Here is a 19,693-nt window from a genome sequence, read left to right as displayed (position 1 = left end):
ATGGTAGAGTACTAGAGTGGTCAATGCGGAAGAATTTTTACTCCAGAACTCAAGGGGTCAGTGGTTCGAGCCCTGTTGAGGGTTATTTTTTTTAAATTGTATTCTTGTTTTTTTTACTGGAGATTTTTAGGTTAAATGTTTAAATTTATCAATATAAATCATTTAATGACATGCTTCAATACATTCCAAAATCTGTTGGACGGACCCTTTAAGAAAATATATGCATAGTTATGTTTTAAAAAAACAACAACATTCATTTAGAAATATTAATGCGACTAACTACAGTACACACCGGTTAAGTTGCATGAAAGGCAAATATAAATAGCATTACATACACAATACATTTAAAATCATTCAAATATACAATGTTACATTTCTTGAAGTTAAGTATAAAGACACATTTTACATAATAAAAAATACAAAATACATAGCTAGTTCGAAATATTTCGAAATTCTTCAACGATAAAACCTTATCACAACATCATTCAATTTTCTTTAAACATAATAGTATTACGAGTTGATTTGACCATAGCAATTCACGAAAATCAGTATTAAATAATTGTGTATAAAGCCTGATCACATGAATAACATCTTACTAGTCATCTAACTCATGGCCGGTGATATCTTATACAACTGAAGTTTCCTGATGCCTTTAAATCTGTTGGACACTGCCAGCCTAGTACCATCCTTAGACACACATATGCTGTAAGGATGCCTCATATTCACTGGGTAGGTACCGAGAATGTTCCCATCAACACTCAGGTGAACGATGGAGTTGTTATTCTCACTACACACCAGCACCGTGTCACCAGGCCCTACACAGGCACCACGAGGCTCCTGTATGTTCTCACTAGTGACTGCTCTAGACGTGCCATTCACGGTGTCGTACATGTACACTGTGTGAGCGAGTTGGTCAATCAGAACTAACGTGTTCTTAGACTGGATATACGTGCACCTACTCTCACCTGGTTTGTACTTCTTCACAGGAAACGTTACGTGCTCAAAGTAAGATTCCACCCCGTCCACAGATAGCATTCTAGCAGGACGGGGATCATCAATCGCACTCACGACCATGTTACACTGAGACATGCAGCATATAGAGTATAACTGTGATGATGTTGTGATCTCCCTGGTCAGTGTGATGGTATTGTCTGTACTCACAGACAGGAGATATACTACTTTACTACCACCAACCGTTACACACAGTGTATCATGAGGCATACATACTACGCTGTATGGCCAATTATTGAACTTGTACGGTGTTCCAAGTCTCTGTAGTCGCTCATTCAGTATGATACATCTCCAGTCCTGGTTATCCACGGCTACCAGTCTCCCATCATGCAGGAAGTCAAGTCCACTGAGGAGAGGCTCCTTCTCATAATCTCCAGTCTTTGGTAGATCCACGGATACGAGCAGCTTCAGAGTGACTGGCCTTGGTTGGGATGATAAGCTGATACGACTGGTTTCCACTGAAATAAAAGAAACAAACAATAATAATAATAATAATAATAATAATAATAATAATAATAATAATAATAATAATTATTATTATAATAATAATAATAATAATAATAATAATAATAATAATAATAATAATAATAATAATAATAATAATTATTATTATTATTATTAGTAGTAGAAGTAGTAGTAGTAGTAGTAGTAGTAGTAGTAGTAGTAGTAGTAGTAGTAGTAGTAGTAGTAGTAGTAGTAGTAGTAGTAGTAGTAGTAGTAATAGTAGTAGTAGTAGTAGTAGTAGTAGTAGTAGTAGTAGTAGTAGTAGTAGTAGCAGAAGAAGAAGTACTATTATTATTATTACTATTATTATTATTTCGTATTATTGTTATATACTTATATATTATTTTATTAAAATGAGTCCATTTGACGGAAACTTGTTCACATATCTTTGTGTTTGTACAGTGTCATGAAATATTTTGCAAATAAAGCTCTAATATTTAAATGATTCTAAATAAATATTATTTCATAATTCTATCGCGCTTGGCCAATTAGGGATCAGCATATGACTGGGTATTTAAACTGCTCTTTTAAAAATATACGAAATTAAATTACGGACAGCGTTACAAGCGGATAATACATTTGCCTATGATTCTTTGATTATTGCGTATCAATAACTCAAACGGGACTTTGTGTTATTTGGAAATTTATGTGTTTATCATGATCAGATTCAGTTCATGTTCCGTATTTATCTATTTATGGTCGCGCAGCTTACGTTATTGTCGTATCGTTTACAACAATTTTGCGTTTCTTTGTTCATTCCGTTTAAAATTTCTAAAGTTTTAAATTTACTAAATTTATGAAAAAATGAACATGAAATATTTTAAATTATCAGTATATTCATTTAATAGGGATATTAGTGCAATGATCTCAAATACTGCTAGTTACGTATGTCTATTTTTACCGCACTGCACGCGCAATTCTGAACATACATTGTACATACTACATTTAATGATTTTGATTTTTAAATAACTGTTCGATTGTAACAATATCCAGTTAGTTAACTCGGAATAACACGTTTAAACTTTATATCGCTCCTTATTATCTGGACTGTCACTGCACAGACAAATACCGTTATTAAACTTAGACCGAATGTAAAGTAAGTGTGAAATAAAATACCTGTCTTGTTGCCATCATAATTCAGTTTTATAGAATTGCTTCCCATCTCAAGAAGTGAAGTAACCTGTTTTGGAAAAGACACTGTCATTGTTGATGAGAATGTAATCTTTCTTTGTTCATCTATAGTTGATTCGATAGTTTTCCGTTTCTCCTTCATTTGTTCTGAATAAATATACTGTTGACTGGGCGTTCCGCGTTCTATAACGACACAACACATCGACAATACATTGTTTAGTTCTTCCTTAACTTTGAGCGAGGCGTCACGTTTATTCCCGATTCGTTTGACTTTTGCAGTTTTAAACTGTATTGCCTCACTTATTAATTTCTGCTTTGCTTCTTCAAATAGTTGTATGATACGATCTTTCATTGTATCCACCTCCGCAGAAATCTTTGCTATGGACTCATTTAAGCCAGTCTCCGACTGCGTACACTCCGCTATAATAGCGTCAGCCTCAGTTCGCAATTTTATAAATGATTGTTTTATTGCTTGCAGGTCGGGTCGTGATTGTCTGGATACTTGAGCTATTTCATCCAATTGGTCACATTTCCTGTGAATATGTACACATGAAAGGCAGCAAAGCTTAGAATGATCCTGGCAGAAAAACACTATTTTTCGTGCATGCTCATGGCACTTGTCCATTCCTTTCATGTCGATTATAACTGGCGCAGATGTATTGTCCTGTACATTGACAATGTTATGCTGACCTGGTTTATAGACGGTGTGCGGATTTTTGCACGTATCGCACAGGTATTCATCACAATCCTTGCAGAAAACCGTAGCAGTTTTTGACATGTTGGTTTTCATACAAGGTTCACATGATTGTGTCACAGCACTTTCGCCAATGAAGTCACCTGCATTGTCTTTGTTTGAATCCCGAAATATTCTAGAAGCCATTGTGATGTTGTGTTTGAACCTGTTTCTACTTTCGATTTGAAAACCACTGTTTCTAAGTTTAATATATACTTTCAATATCTTTTACATAAAAAATAAACTTATAGAAAATTATATTTTCTTGATTTACAACGTTGCCAAATTATATACATGAACACCAACTGATATCCAAATAGAACAATAAAACACTTTAACTGTCTTACTTCCTTCTACGCTCTAAAGTTTATCTCTGTGTCGCTAAAAGTCGTTAGGGACATACCAATCGTGATACATCGACTATCTCCGGAATCTTCGTAAGATGATTTACTTTAGTACATGTATGTATTAAAACGTCTGCGGTTCGATAACAACCGAGTATATCATGACTTTTGGGTTGTCAGCAGAGCGTGTTCTCGTTCGTTATATATATCAGCTCTATGTAAGTAAGTTGGGTAAGATATATATCGTTTACCTTCGGGAGATTAAGCCATTTATGCCTAGCGTCTAGAAAAAAGGCCTTGCCAAACAGCGTAGACCTAAATGAGACGCCGCATGATGCAGTGACTGTCATGAATTGGTTTATAAACAGCTAATGAAAAGAACTTGCCTTAATTGTATTCTCTCTGTTACGTTAAATACAAATGCACGTGATTCCCTGTGACCTTATGCACTACGTACGTAGGTATTGTAGTGTCGAAACTTCCCAAAGTCAGTCCCCAGTAAAGGACTTGTCCTAACATTACGATCACGACAAATGTATAATCGGCGCTTGAGGTCGATCTTAATCCTCAAATCTAACTCCTGATTAAGTTGATGCTAAACTAGCAAATCTGAGATAATTAACAATTAAGCTTTTGCTTAAACTGATGATGAGCAAGAAATCCTGAGTTGTGTTGCCTTCTGTCCCTCATCAATCTCAACATGTCGGAAACAGTTTTTAAAATAGATTATTCTCCGAAGTCATGAGAAGTGTTGATTAGAAAATAAAAGCGATTTACATGGTAAGTTATATAGTCTCAAGTACAATCAAGCCAGTATAAGTTAGTAAATGTCCAAATTGAAAAAGTCTGATCCATTTATACAGGGCATTGCTGCACACGTGTATGTATTATGCAGATTTACATTTATCTGCACAATATGCTTCTATTCATATTATGGCATGAGTTTTTATTTATTTTCGTATCGTATTTGCAATACTGAGGTCAACGTCAGTTAGAAAATTAACACAAGACACACAAATGTTTATCTATCGACAAAGAATGCTATCTAGTGGAGGTTATTTTGGAATAATTAAACAAACTATTAGAACACAACAATATAGTTTTCGTGTATTTTCTTTTGATACCAACTAAGAAAAGAGCTGAAATTACTGAGGCTTTCACGTATAAAAAAGAAAGAGCATCGAGTGTGGGTTTTTCTGTATTAGTTATCATGATTATGGAAAGTAGTTACAAGTTTTTATCAAAATAAGACGCATCTATAATTCCTGAACGTAGATTTTTCAACAGACCACAGAGGAACATATAATCATATATAATCATAATGGGTTACTTTTACGCTAGATCGGTGGCGACCGAGGATATGAGATCATTGGGCACCAAGGGCTAGGCGAGATGAAAGACAACGTTGCAAGATTCTCCGACATGTGCGCCACAGGTAACCTTTCAACTGAAAAGGAAGAAATCAATTAACCGTTACGTTCGCTTTGTTTGGGTAAATAGGTATGTGTACTCGATACAGGTGATCATCCGATAGCTTACGCAATTGTGAACTTTAATTAAAGGTTAATACAACCGCATATTAATGTTAATCTTTGTACGATGTGGTCAAAGTTCAACATCGATGTACATTGAACTGTGTAAAACGACATTAAACATATTAACGTAGATGAAAAATGTATATATTTTTACGGTGTCTCTGAATGTTCGGACATTTATTTTTTAGAAAATGTGAGTGTATCTAGAGTTTCTGACACGATTTTTGTATATGTCCGAAACCGTATAGTAACTACGGTAGGTAGAAAATACTTCCGTATTTAATACATCGCTTGCATATCATGAATTACATGTTGTGCTCTTTACCCGATACATAAAGTACGTCATCAAAATATCTCTACTATTGATATATTGTCCGATAGTTCGTTTCGGTAGTATATTGCCAGCCCGCCACTGTAGCGAAACGTTTATATCCATGTAAATAGAAACTGGCGTATCCCTCAATTTCGAGGTTTAGCTGCTGTTTGCTGTTGGTCCAGGTTTCAGATAATAGAATAAGGTCTTAGTTTTTTCCATAACATAAAAAGTCCACATCATTGATTTTCCAAACGAGTCCATTAACATTCCACGCTAAAATACGTAGCTTCCTTTCTTTGTCTTATTTCGTGACTTCTCTGAACTGGCTGTTAGCGTTTTCACGGGATAGTAGTTTCGCGCCGGCCCATTTCACGTGCTTTCCAGCGCTCTTTTCTCTGTCGAATAAGGCTCTTTGTCTCGCCTTTGTTGGAGTACTGCCGTAGTTTGTTGTATACCGATCCCCAAACCGGCTGCTTTGAGTTCACGGGTTTTGGTAATGGCGGCTTTCCGAACTAGCTCCCGTTGTTGGTAATAGTGAAATTTCATCACTATAGGTCGGTTTTTCCGTGTGTGTTTTCCCAAGCGATGCGCTCTATCAATGGTTATGGCTTCCTCAATGTCGAGTTTTTCTGATATCATATCTTTCACAATGTCATCGCACTTCTCATGTGGTGTTTCTATGACTCCGTAAAACAAAAGATTTTATCTCATACTTCGAGCTTCCAGGTCGTTCGTTTTTTGTTCATTTTCGTGTGTTTGTCTTTTGATGTTTTGCACTGTTGTTTCTAAATCTTTGTATTGATGATGTATTTTAAGTAAATCTTAGTCAGTTATCTTCATTTGCTGCTTAGTATCTTCTAATTCGTTGGCAATGAATTGTGAAGCCGTTTCCACTTCTAGTGTACGTGTTTCCATGGTTTTGAGACTGTTTTCCAATGTTTCCACTCTTGCATTAAATCTATTTAGTAGTTTTTCAATATCGTCTATTTTTGCTACAGATGCTTTTATGCTTTTTACGTCTTAAATCAAGTCTGTTGCCAATTGCGGTGGTTGCAAATTGGCCTCTGTCGGTGCGTGTTGTGAATATTGCGGCGTGTTTTGATATCCTGGAAATGATCCATGTTGGGGCGCTATGAATTGAGGGTGTGGTGGAAAGTATTGTCCTCCGTACACTACTGGTGACGCAGATACTGCGCTGTTAATCTGCGTGCCTGCTTGTCCTTCCGATGATGATTTGACATAATAATGCACTTATCAGATTGCGAGTTTGAAAAGGTCGGAGAAGCCTCGTCTTTTACGCTTTTGCTCCCCTTTTGTTTTCTTTTCTTGTTTTGGCATGTGGTTGACAATAGTAAAATCTATATAGTTCAATCTGCAATCTTCTAATCTAATCTTCTTTATTCTTCAACTAGATGGAATATTGGGACTATTGTAATCGTTAATTGGTAAACTTGGTTAAATATTGCCTGTGCACTGTCGTCTATATAATTGCCCAATTATCGGATTAAGCTGTTGTAGGTAACAACATCTCACGAACCATTTGCACGTGGATTTTGGACTTATGATTTTTAGTAAAAATGTTTGAAAAGTACCTTTTTTCTATTATTTATGTTGATTTTATCCGTACAAAATTAGCACCATCACAACACTGTGCATATTGTTCCTCTTTCTTTTATAATATCCACATGTTCTGTCCGCGCAATATTTAAGTTATACGCATAATTGTGGAGCTCGCAAAAAAACACGTCCACCTCTATCGACTTCCACTCACCACCATGCGACTGTTCAACGTTGCTCCGGGTATTGTCTTTAGTTGATAAGTGTAACTAAGATAAACGTTTACGTACAGGTAATGTAACATATGTCTGCACATTATTATTGTAGAATTCTCAAATGTCTGAGTTTATTCCACAGCAGTTGATAGGACTTCCACTGTATACACTATAATAATCGGTATGGGTTACTATGGCAAATAACGGTTTATGCAATACATCATTCATGAGGAACGGACGAACGGGATTAATGTTATTTTCAAATAATCGGAACACACAATAAACGCACTGTTTCCATGGTTATATACTACACATTTGCACCCGCACGTGTAAATTGCGGCCTTTATACTTCCATTTCACGTTTAATATTTAAATTACTGTGCAACAACTCAAACTACCGTATTTCATTGAACTACGTTTATTTTGGTTATTTACAAACCTTCACATGCGCCAATAGCTATCATGCGGACTTTAGTTTATGCCATACGCATCAATGTGGCGTTTGTTAAAGCTCTTGCTATTAAATTATGTTGTTTTTTAATCCCAGTGAGTTTTAATTTCAGTAGTACAGGTATCATAAGAAAGAGTAAACAAACAAGTGTCGGTGATGCTACTCAGTCGGATATCAAACGCTGACATTGTATTAAAGGTCAATTTCAAAGAAAATCCAAAGTCACTATATTTAACACTATTCACATTGAAATATGATTTAATTATCGGGAAAATAACGTTTGCGTGTTGTGTTTAACCTGAAAAGGATGATTTTGTTGACTTTTATGATCGTAACTCGCAAAGCGTTGATTCGCTTATCTCCCCCATTCATCCCTGTTTTGTGACGTCACAGCTGAACAAGCATTGTCGCGTCCGCTTAGCGATAGTTCAGAATTCGGGTTTTATTTTTCTGTTTTGATTGATATTTTCGTGAAATTGTTTTCACAATAATAGGGAAAATGGTTATCTGTGCGGCCTTTGGCTGTGAATCACGTTCTGGAAAAGATAATGTGATTTTTTTCCAGTTTCCGAATGACAAAAAACTGAAGAAGATTTGGTGTACTAAAATCGGTCGTGCTAGCCATGCAAATATTTACAAATATTTATTGTATACTATAGCAAATGCTGAATAATTTTAAAATTAATGAACATTAGAAACAGATACAGATAATATGCTGATATATTTACTTCTGCGCGACTGTGTTAACATTTCGCAAGCTTCTCTGCATACTTAATACAATTACCATCGGATGTCATCTGTCAAAACAATGATAATTCCGTTATGGCCGATTTCCATTTTTAACATTAAATTCTGGTAAATATTGACGAAACGGTGCTCAAATTCATAAACACAAACTGTCTCCATTTTGTCTAAAGTATCAAACGAATTTCGGCATATGTTTCTTTTTAAAGATTTGATGAAATTTCGATGAAAAGTTTCGTAGTGAATTTCAACTGAAGTACCGGGATATCTCGCGAATTATTTGCCATTGACAATTCCTTTGAATAAAATAAAAATCAAACACGCTGTATCGTTATCGTTACACTCTTTTAGTTCGTTCATTATTGAACAATTACATTCAGTTGCATACATTCGTATTGTACTTTTTACTGATTGCACAACAAAAATCATCGTGTACAATTCATATTCTTTTTCAAAGACCAATAAACAACTTAATTTATATTTAGATATCATAACATGTACAAGTTGTTTCTGTATTGAAACATTGGTTTGTATTTAAATTGTCCAAACTATTTATACTTTGTGTCGTCTGTGTATGGTGTATGTTGGATGGTTCTCATTTGTTTTTAGAAATTATTTTGACAATACATATCGTTATTTTAAATGTTTTAAGAAAGTCTCGTATCCGAGATCATATACGGGAATTCACTGTGTGAGCTACTTCGATATGTTTACTAATCTATAAAAAATATCATTGTTTTAACAGACGGTACGTGCTTATCTAAAGTTTGTGTGTCTTAATACTGGATATTGGATGTTCAGGGCTTGCTTGGGCAATAAAACAAAGACGCGGTCTGCGGTTTTCGGTAGAACGTTTGTACTGACCAACATAATATTTAATGGTGCAAGTGCTTATCTTACATATTGGGATCAAAAACACGGGTCGAAGCCACTGTGTGCTCTTTTGGGCCATAAAACATAATCCCGATGGCTATTTTCAGTAGCACGCTAGGTCAGAAACTAACAAGCTAGAGTAATAAATCACAGAGAATATGATCTGAGAACTGCATGGAGTCTGAAATGAAACAAAATGCCGACTAATCAAAATGGTCGCAGCCTTATGTTTCAATTTAAAATTCGACATGTAGACATATATCATGCAATTATTAAAATCAATTATGGTTTCGTCGTGGCTACAAACTGAGAAAAGCATAAACAACACGAAATTATCACTAATCAAGGTACGGGAGCCTACAGCTAGGTGCGAGCACGGTTTCCTTTTATCATCGGCGTCTACAAAGACAACAAAACTGCCATGTGCATGGGTGTGAAATACATGTTGAAATTTGGAAAAGAAGACATATTCCGTTTATATCTGCTAACAATCCCGACTATATATTTTTGGCGATAAAATTTGTAAACGGGGCGCTAACATAAAACAATCAGCACCCGATTGTATAAACAGTCAACCGGCGGTTAACCACATACCGGCGGTTAAAAGTCGGTAACATGTTGGTTACTGGTCGGTAAGCGTTTGTATAAAATTTGGTTAGTTATACCGATCGGTTAAAACCCAGTTAAAACATACCCTGCTTCCCTAGGTGGGTAAGTACAAGTAACCGAGAGGTAACTTACACAAAATGGCCGCGGCGCGCGACATTATAAAAGCTAATCGTCGATGACCTTCACAATTTCGACGAGTAAACAACAAATTGCAGCGACTGACACTTTATTTGACTTAATTTACAGGGCAATACGATTTCCAACTTCGTACGACAAATTTTAGGACGCACAGAACGTGTTTCTTATATTCTGTTATGGGTATGCCGTGTGTGATCCGATGCATCAATGGCGCCCATGTTTAAATCATTTCTTGAGAACAGGGAACAACAAAAGTACAAACAAAAAACAAAACACGTTCGAACTAGTATCTTACCTTTAATAATCCTTTAAAATCCATAAATAATCCATTTAATTCAATAATTGACGAGTTTGCATCTAGGGTCTTTGATAATTATTTTAGCATAGTTAAATAAAGACCCTTATGCCATCATATCATTATATTCAAATGAGATCTCAATACACTTTCTTCTTCGTCACACGCTACGCCATGTACTCTATGTACATTACTGCTGTTAAAATGAACCGGAGCAGTTTATCAAATGTGTCGTGTTCTGAGAAAAATGGGCATAATGCATGTGCTTAAAGTGTCTTCCCATATTAGCCTGTGCAGTTCGCACAGGCTAATCAGGGACGACACTTTCCGCTTTTATGACATTTTTGTAAAACTGAAGTACCTTCTTAGCAAAAATCAATTTTTGGCGGAAAGTGTCGTCCCTGATTAGCCTGTGCGAACTTAACAAGCTTATCTGGGACGACACTTTACGCACATGCATTATGCCCAGTTTTCTCAGAACACGACACAAATAATAGCCGTTGGTGAACTCGGTTGCATTTGCAGATTTCTGCATACAAAGATATATTTAAACTTGAACAATGTTTTATTTATCTATGGTAAATTCCCTTATTGTAGAAGAAAGAAAGTAAGTTTATTGTAAACATAAGCCAAATTAGAAGAATAGTCTAGCATGTTACGACGGCCATGTATAATTTTTATGTTACATCTAGAACAACTAGAAGAATAGACGTCTTTGTAACACAGGTGGTTAGCGTGTGGCTATGATATTAATTAGTGAAAACATCATTTTGAATGATAAATAATCATATTATAACGAAAAATTAACTTTTCTGAAAAAAAAAATATTTCACTATCAAATATATATATAACAAGGTATGCAACTCAAAATCACCCCAAAACGGGGTGCATCGCTTTGAACAGCCATATCTTCATCAATTGTGCAGCGATTTTCACGATCTCGGTCTTATTCAACGCAGAAATGAATTTCCTTTCTGGAAATGTATATGTCTTGCAATATTTTTACAAATGCTGGGTCAACTTTTAAGAAATAACACGATACACAACACGCATGACCCAGTTGACAGTGATCATGCTGTCTTTAAGACTGAAATCTTCACGGAGTAAAGGGCAACTTCCCTACAAAGTTCATGTAGTTCGATACCATAATTCAATAAAACGTATGAAAAAACATTATTACCGTTCTTGTCGTTACATTCTGCATCAAGACTAACTGTCCAGCGCCGTTTGAAACCTTTGTTTACATACATTTCAACTAACTGACATTTTAAACATACGAGTGATTTCATTGGTCCAATGCGGAGGTGTGTCTTTACAACTGGAGATTTCATTCATAAAGAATACATGATCACTGTCAACTGGGTCATGCGTGTTGTGTATCGTGTTATTTCTTAAAAGTTGACCCAGCATTTGTAAAAATATTGCAAGACATATACATTTCCAGAAAGGAAATTCATTTCTGCGTTGAATAAGACCGAGATCGTGAAAATCGCTGCACAATTGATGAAGATATGGCTGTTCAAAGCGATGCACCCCGTTTTGGGGTGATTTTGAGTTGCATACCTTGTTATATATATATTTGATAGTGAAATTTTTTTTTTCAGAAAAGTTAATTTTTCGTTATAATATGATTATTTATCATTCAAAATGATGTTTTCACTAATTAATATCATAGCCACACGCTAACCACCTGTGCTTTGTAAGCACTCTCTTGCAGTTTGGAAGCACCAGGGATTCCGCTAAATGATGCAAAGCCCGACATCATTATCAATTTGTCCCTGGTCATTTTGATGAACTCATAGTTAAAATTTGCACTTTATTTTATTGTGAATTCATGTGTAAATGAATTTGACAAAAAAAATATACATGTCGCTGTTTATAAGCGTGACACTTCGCGCGAAAATTACGTCATACGTAAATGCATTGTGGGAATGTTTTGGTTAAAGTTACCGGTGGTTAATTTCCACTATGCGCGGTTAGGTTACTTTGCGGTATATCGTGTTTATACAATCGAGTTACCTTGAAGGTTACTATACCTGAATAACCGCAAACTTACCAAGGTTTGAATGTTACCGAGCGGTAACTTTAACCAGCGTTTATACAATCGGGTGCTGAAGTTTGTTTCGGATTACAAATTGGTATTCGTATTGGGAAGTTCAACAAAATATTTATATTTGTAATATATTTGTAATGAATTAAATGTTAATTTGTTAAAAAGCTCTTCGTGTCGGAAAAATATTTTGATAATATAATGCATGAAAAGCACGATTTCCAGGAGGATTACACCCGGTTGCTATCATCAGTAACTGACCACGATTGTATCGTGGAGGAGTACAGGATTAGTGTGGTATGTATAACAAAGCCATAACACTGCAATAAACCAATTAAATTATCGATTGATAGTGACATGGGGGTTATTCAGAGGCAATCAAATTACCGCTAATGATTATCACACGCGCATGTGTTTGCAAAATTAGGATATTATGTTTTTCATTTTCGTCCATAAATAACGCTTCGGAAAAAGTCGCGTTTTTTACCCCCGAAAAATACAGCAGTGTGTTTTCTGTCTTCTGAAATTTGTATTGAACTTTACATTTGCACTATGCATAAGTGGAAAAGATTACGAACTAGACCAAACATGGGCGATGAACAGTTAGAGTGGGTGCAAATGATTAGAATTATTGTTATAAGTTAAATTATGTGTTACAACAATACGATTTCTTTCACTTGCATTTGTTTACAAAGAAAGAATAGATGATGAAAAATCTAAAAACGAACACTTTTAGGCGTTGTCCAGCCATTTTGGGAAAAGGAGTCTGGTCTAATTGGGATTTTGTAATTCGATTTTTACATCGATAAAATGGCGTGTACTGTACATATACGGTCTAATTTCATGCAGTTCATCTTCACTATGATCAGATTCGTCAGAAAAGTCCATAATGTAACATAACAGTATTGAAGTAATAGCAATACAATTGATCGTCTCGGCATAAATAACGCTGTTAAAATACAGCGGATGTACAGCTCTGACGTCACAGCAAGGGAGGTAAGTCAGTCCAACTTTGAGAAAAAGGTGCGTTATTGGAAGATTTACCTGGTGATTTATGGCATAAGGCGTAACGCTTAATTGTTGCAAATAGTTTTAGTCCGCATCTCAAACAATTATCTTTAATATTATAAAGTTTCCAAAAGTGTTAAATTGACCTTTAACAGAACAAAGCAGAAAAATATCGCTGTCTCTCTTGAGAAAACATTTCATTGCTAAAATGCCAGATTTAAACATTTACAGAGAAGAAGGACTAGTGGAACGAAAACATGAAACGTCTCGAAAAATGACGTAGAATAAACAGAAGCTGATAAAGTATACAACCGCTGTTATTGTTTGTAAAAAAATAAATTATTAAAGCGTATTGGGTATGAAACGTACGATAAAATATAAGATTAATTAAATTTAGATTTGATGTAAATTTAATCAGTTTTTGTTTTCATGCGATAGTTTTTTAAGGTCACCACCTGTAGCATATTCATCACAGGACAACACATACAACAAAAATATTGATTAAAAAAATAAATAAGGCCACATTTAAAACACATTTGAGGTGAAAGTATATATTGGTAAGAAAAGATCGGTCGATAATAACGAGTGGGACATTAGCCCTCTGGGACATTAGCCCCTAGGACAAAAGCCCCTAGGACATTAGCCCCTTTGGACATAAGCCCCCTAGGACATTTGCCCCTTTGGACATTAGCCCCTACCTATTTTTACATTCATTTTTTAGGTATTTAATTTCATCTTTTTTTTAATTAATCGAATTAATGGTGTGTTTTTTTAACAGCAACAACAACACATTATGTTACTTAATATGTATCTAATTATAAGGTAATTTTAGACTTCTGGATGGTGTCATATAGCGAAATGTTTGCAAAATAAATAGAGTCCAAGGAAAAAATAGTAAAGAAATTGTAAAAAAAACCCACTAAAATGTACGTGTGTGGTACAAGCTATATATTGTTTGTATTCACATATGAAATTAAAAAAATGGAATAAACATACTTACTTAAAAAAAGTTTTGAACGTTTTAAAACACCTGGGGGCTAATGTCCAAGCGTGCACTTTTTTGAAGGGGCTTTTGTCCTAGGGGCTTTTGTCCTAGGGGCTAATGTCCTAGAGGGCTAATGTCCGTACCCCATAATAACACTAATAGCATCTTCACATGCCTTTTAATTATACGGTATTCACATGCCTTTTAATTATTAGGTATTTCTTATGTAGCTTACACATAATTTTAAATTTTGTTCAGTGCTCATAGGTAAATGTTGAAATAAAATGAACAAATTACACGTATATGAAGTTCTGTAATTGTGACCTTAATTAAGTTTATGAAATGTGCGAGATTAACTAATTATCACCATAGAAACCAGACTTCCGGAAAAAAAATGATGAAAGAGTAGGCAGGTATATAATGACAACGTCATACTATTTTTGAATATTTTTATGTTTTGTTTATGGGGCCTTTTCACGTTTTGGTAATTTGACAAAATAAAAAAAAGTTTCATATTCGCAAATTTTTATAATAGCTATGATATTTGTGAGAACACAGTAATACTGAACATTTACAATGCTAAATCAAAGCGCTGAAGGCACTAAAGATGTTCGCTATTGCATAATTTAATACGCAATTCATTTTTGAAAATCAATCGCAAGTTTGAAATGAACACACGCCATTCAACTTTATAAAGTGTGTGTCATGGCGCACGGGTCGAGTTTTGTGTGCATTTTTTATCATCCTTATTATTTCATAGAAATAACTAAGACAAAATAAAACCAACATGCTTTTTGGAAGTTCTGAAAGCATAGAAAGTATGATGAAAATGGTAATGATAACTTAATATAAAGAAAATTTGCAGTCACCATCATATTAAAGGAATATTTTTTCTAATATCAAATGACTATCTCACCAGGAATATAAATTCATAATGAAAGTTCCGTGTACAAAACTTTTGATTTTTGACACCATATACAAATTCAAAATATACAACAATCTTCGTATCTTGTATATGGAGGAATAAAAGTATATAAACATTGCTGTTTATGCTTTACTTATTACCCGAGCAGTTCACACGGTGTCAACAACGCTAACATAAACATAGGTATAGAGCACTCATGCGCTTTTAGGCGTAGCTGTTTCAGTTTTCATCTTAGTGACTTTTACATAACGCCAACAGACACGCATGAATATTTTCGAATATTTAATAAGCTGATTCGAGATACAACCCCTGAATTTTTGCTACATCACTGCGTATGTGCTCAATTCAAAGGATGTAGCACTGTTCAGTGTAAGGAATTCCGGACTACTCTCTGTATGCTCAAACGACACAAATTGTGGCCCTGTTACAATTACGCGTTACAATCCATCTCGCAGAATTTCACTTTCGCCTCCAAGATGAGAAAACAATCATTAGCGAAATAGTATAGTGTCACGATAAGAGAAAATCGTTTAATTATCATACCACAATGTTTGCCGTACTTGGTCAGCGCGTCTGGAAATCATTCCTTAATGTGTGGATAGGCTGCCATTATTAACAAGTTTGCTATTTTCAATTCAATTTTGTATCAAAAAGCATTGTTCTTAAATGTGGCATTTTCAATTCGCAATGAGATTTGTAATGACCCTCGTCATGTGAAAATGGGTCTTATTCCATATGCGCCAATCATATAAATAGCCCACTCAGCTATCACTCCTTCTGGTAAGGAGAAACATAACATATTGAGTGATTTTAAAGCGAACAGCGTCGCCTATGGCCTGACTGCGCAAAAGCACATGCTGGGTTTAACAAACGCTTGCCGAAACGCATAAGACCCATTTTCGCATGACGGCGCTATTGACGTGTGATTTAAATGTGTCGAAAGAAAACTGCGTTTAAATCAAATATAAACATACGATATATTTCGATAGTGAAGAAAGATACTCATAACAAGGCATATGAGGACACATATGAAGTGCTCTCCCGTAGTTTATTTTTTATTTTACTCACACTAATGTGTGGTTTGACAATGCTAACACACATTTCATGCGGTGAATATGCAGCTTACAAGTGAAAAACACAACACAATAGTTAAACTTTTGTTTAATTGTATTTAATTATTTAGAAAAGTAAATTGCTAACTTTATTTCAAAGTCAGCGTATACGCCGACTACATTTTTAAAAGACATTTATTGTTATAAATATATTTAATATAATATATTAGGTTGTTTTCGGTTTTAGCGATTAAAAAGCATTTTCGAGGTTGCCTATAGTATGCCTGAAGTAATTCATGAACTCATATCCAACTGTCTATGTATTGAGAACTGTGAATATAAACAAGCTTAACCTTCTACTAACCTTCTGCTATTGCATTCGTATTATTATTATAAATTGTTATACTAGTATTCGGGTTTAGCAATTATGAAACTTTTTTTTGTCTATCGTATCGCTGAAGTTATTGTTGAACTTATGTTCAACGTTTTATAAATTGAGAATATAAACAAAGACCTATAGATAATATGGGTCTTTGATATAAATAAGCGTCAACTTTTTCCCGAATCTCTCATTTTACGACCTGTACTACGTCATTGAGTTGTATGCGAGAGCGTAACCTATTGCGTTGTTATAACCCGTAAACTTTCCTTTGTTTATCGACAGACGCATCTATTAATAGCCTCATATATCATGAATGCCAAAACAACCGGGAAAAAGAACCACGTGACCAAATAGGACGCAAAACGCAAATACCATGCGTCTACGACTTTTATTATGTAAGAAAGCTCCGCAATTCCTTTGAAGTCGGAGCCTTGTGAATGCTATTACTTAAATAATTGACCTCTAAGTGAAGTAAGCAAAGGAAACGCAGCACCTAATTGACCCATTCCTTCTATGTGCGAAGGCAGATTGAATTTTACTAATGTATGGTTTGCCTATTATAACACACATAATAATGCGGTAAATATGCGACTAACAAGTAAAAAACACTATAATTAAACTTTTGTTTTGAATTAAGTTATTTAGAAAACAAAATTCCAAACCTTATTTCAAAACAGCAAGACTACATTTTTTAGAGAATATTATTGTTATATTTAAATGTTTTTTTAACAGTTTCAGCGATAATGAAACATTTTTTATGTTGTCTATCGTATCCTTGTAATAATTGTTGAACTCGTGGTCAACGTATTATTAATTGAGACCTGTGAATATAAACAAGCGTAACCTTATACTACTGCGTTATTCTCACACGGACTCCCCTTTGTTTATCGCCAGCCTCAGATTTATGAATGAGCTGAGCGAAAATACTACGTCAAGCACACGCAGCAGAAAGTGGACTATTTTAATCATTCATAAACAATCTCCTCCGCGACACGTACAATACGATCATTGTTTATTGATTCTTTTCTATAAAACACCGTTCGAAAATATTGAATGTAACACGATATTAATATAATGTTGCCATTTGTGAATACACATAATTGGAGAACTCAAACCTCTTGCATAAATTATACAACTCTTTCTTGCGCGGATACGCAAGCGGGTATTGGGTTAATCATACCTAGTCGTATCGACCTGAATTTCACACTGAGCACTTTAGACGGGCGCCCATCTAAAAATGACCATTATATGCATCTTATGACTATTTAAAGACCTAAAAATTATAAAGCGTTACAACGCAAAACGAATAATTTGGAGAGTTCTGTTGTAGTCGTTATATTTTGTAATACTACAAGGATTGCTTATATAAGATTTTAGGTCGCCGTGGTGTAATGGATATGGTGTCCGCCTAGCGACCGGGAGGTCACGGGTTCGATCCCCGCTGTGAGAGCGTTCTTTCGATCTCCCATATAGACACCAAGTACTGGTTCTAGGCCCAGGAAACGGACTCGAGAGCATTTCAAATAAGTAGGAATTACTTTCTATGCAATCGAGCTAAAATAAATAGGTTTAAACTAACTAAGATATAAAATACATCACTCATTGTATGAGGACGGGTGGCCTAGTGGTCTAAGAGAAAGACTTTTACTCCAGGGGTCAGTGGTTCGAGCCCAGCTGAGGGTTACGTTAAATACATGCCAAAATCTTTGAAAATAACCCTTTCATGTGTAATTATAACTATTCGATTGATCTATTCTCGTTTCCACATCGACTGAAAATGGCCCATTTGCCGAACTGTTATTGATTTTAAAGGCTGACAAATTCGAGAGAAACTGACTGATTATGGTAAAAAAAACATTATTGGTGTAGTAAGGGTCATAGTCTTGTGAGATTTACACGAGTATTACTTTTCCACTAAAACATAGTATTTTGGTCAATTCGTGAAACATCGGTTATCTCCGGACTCCTACGTAAGCAATAAATAATTTGCTGATCCAGATTGTGATTTGGTATGAGTGTTCCTTTGATATACTGAAACACCATTAGTATTTGTCTGTCTAAAAGTTCATGATTTAACAAAAAACAAATACAACTTCTAGGCCACTTGCTCATATTTTCGGATTCATTTTTGGATGCTTATATTGGTATTCGTTTTGTTGTCGTCAAAACAATGGTGGCTAGCCACGGGAAATCGACTTTTGGCTGCGTAATACTGGTATGCGAAGATTATGATTAAAAAATGGCATGTATATGCGATAAGGTCCGACTAAATTGTTTGAATAAAACAGTGACCCTCCTCTCCTCCTTAACATATTTGATAATAAACACATGTTTGAAACAACGGAGCACGTTACCTATTATCGCAAAAAAACAAAAATGAAGTATGTTTTTTTACCTATTTATAAAGGTGGAAAAATATGTTTAGTAAGCAGTACGACACTGAATCTTGACTTAAATAAGAACATTGCAATATGGAAATATCACGTGAAACGTTACTAGATTATCTGGAAAAGATAGCATTGAACACAAAACATGACTAGATGGTCAGAGTAATCGTATATGTCAAATGTATTTGATTGGAGCTTCGTTTAGAGTGTAAGCAACTTATAATGTCACACCCAAATAAACTTGATAATATATTACTGCACCTATGATACAAAATGCACATCATGTATGCGGTAATATTGTTATCATAATATTCTTTAATATCTTTTTACTTCTGATTAAACGTAATTTATATCAGATGTGAGCCGGCATGCAATATATTTGAAATAATCCAACACCCAGCTGTACGTAAGTAGCCATTAAAGCTCGAAGCAATCAAGAACAAGTAGT

The 19,693-nt window shown here is 35.0% G+C and overlaps 1 protein-coding gene across 1 annotated transcript; it reads right to left on the bottom strand.

The window, feature by feature from the left end:
- Positions 1-252: 252 nt before the first annotated feature.
- LOC127834467 (uncharacterized) lies at positions 253-3,745 on the bottom strand. The gene is made up of 2 exons (XM_052360322.1): positions 2,632-3,745; positions 253-1,469 (listed from the first exon to the last, which is right to left on the bottom strand). Exons 1-2 carry the CDS (start codon positions 3,524-3,526, stop codon positions 604-606), a joined length of 1,761 nt encoding a protein of 586 aa, XP_052216282.1. The 5' UTR covers positions 3,527-3,745; the 3' UTR covers positions 253-603.
- Positions 3,746-19,693: the final 15,948 nt, after the last annotated feature.

Source organism: Dreissena polymorpha, chromosome 6 (assembly GCF_020536995.1).
Source record: "Dreissena polymorpha isolate Duluth1 chromosome 6, UMN_Dpol_1.0, whole genome shotgun sequence".
NCBI classification, from domain to species: domain Eukaryota; kingdom Metazoa; phylum Mollusca; class Bivalvia; order Myida; family Dreissenidae; genus Dreissena; species Dreissena polymorpha.
The sequence above is the reverse complement of the archived record's forward strand: the minus strand, read 5'-3'. Positions and strand labels throughout refer to the sequence as shown.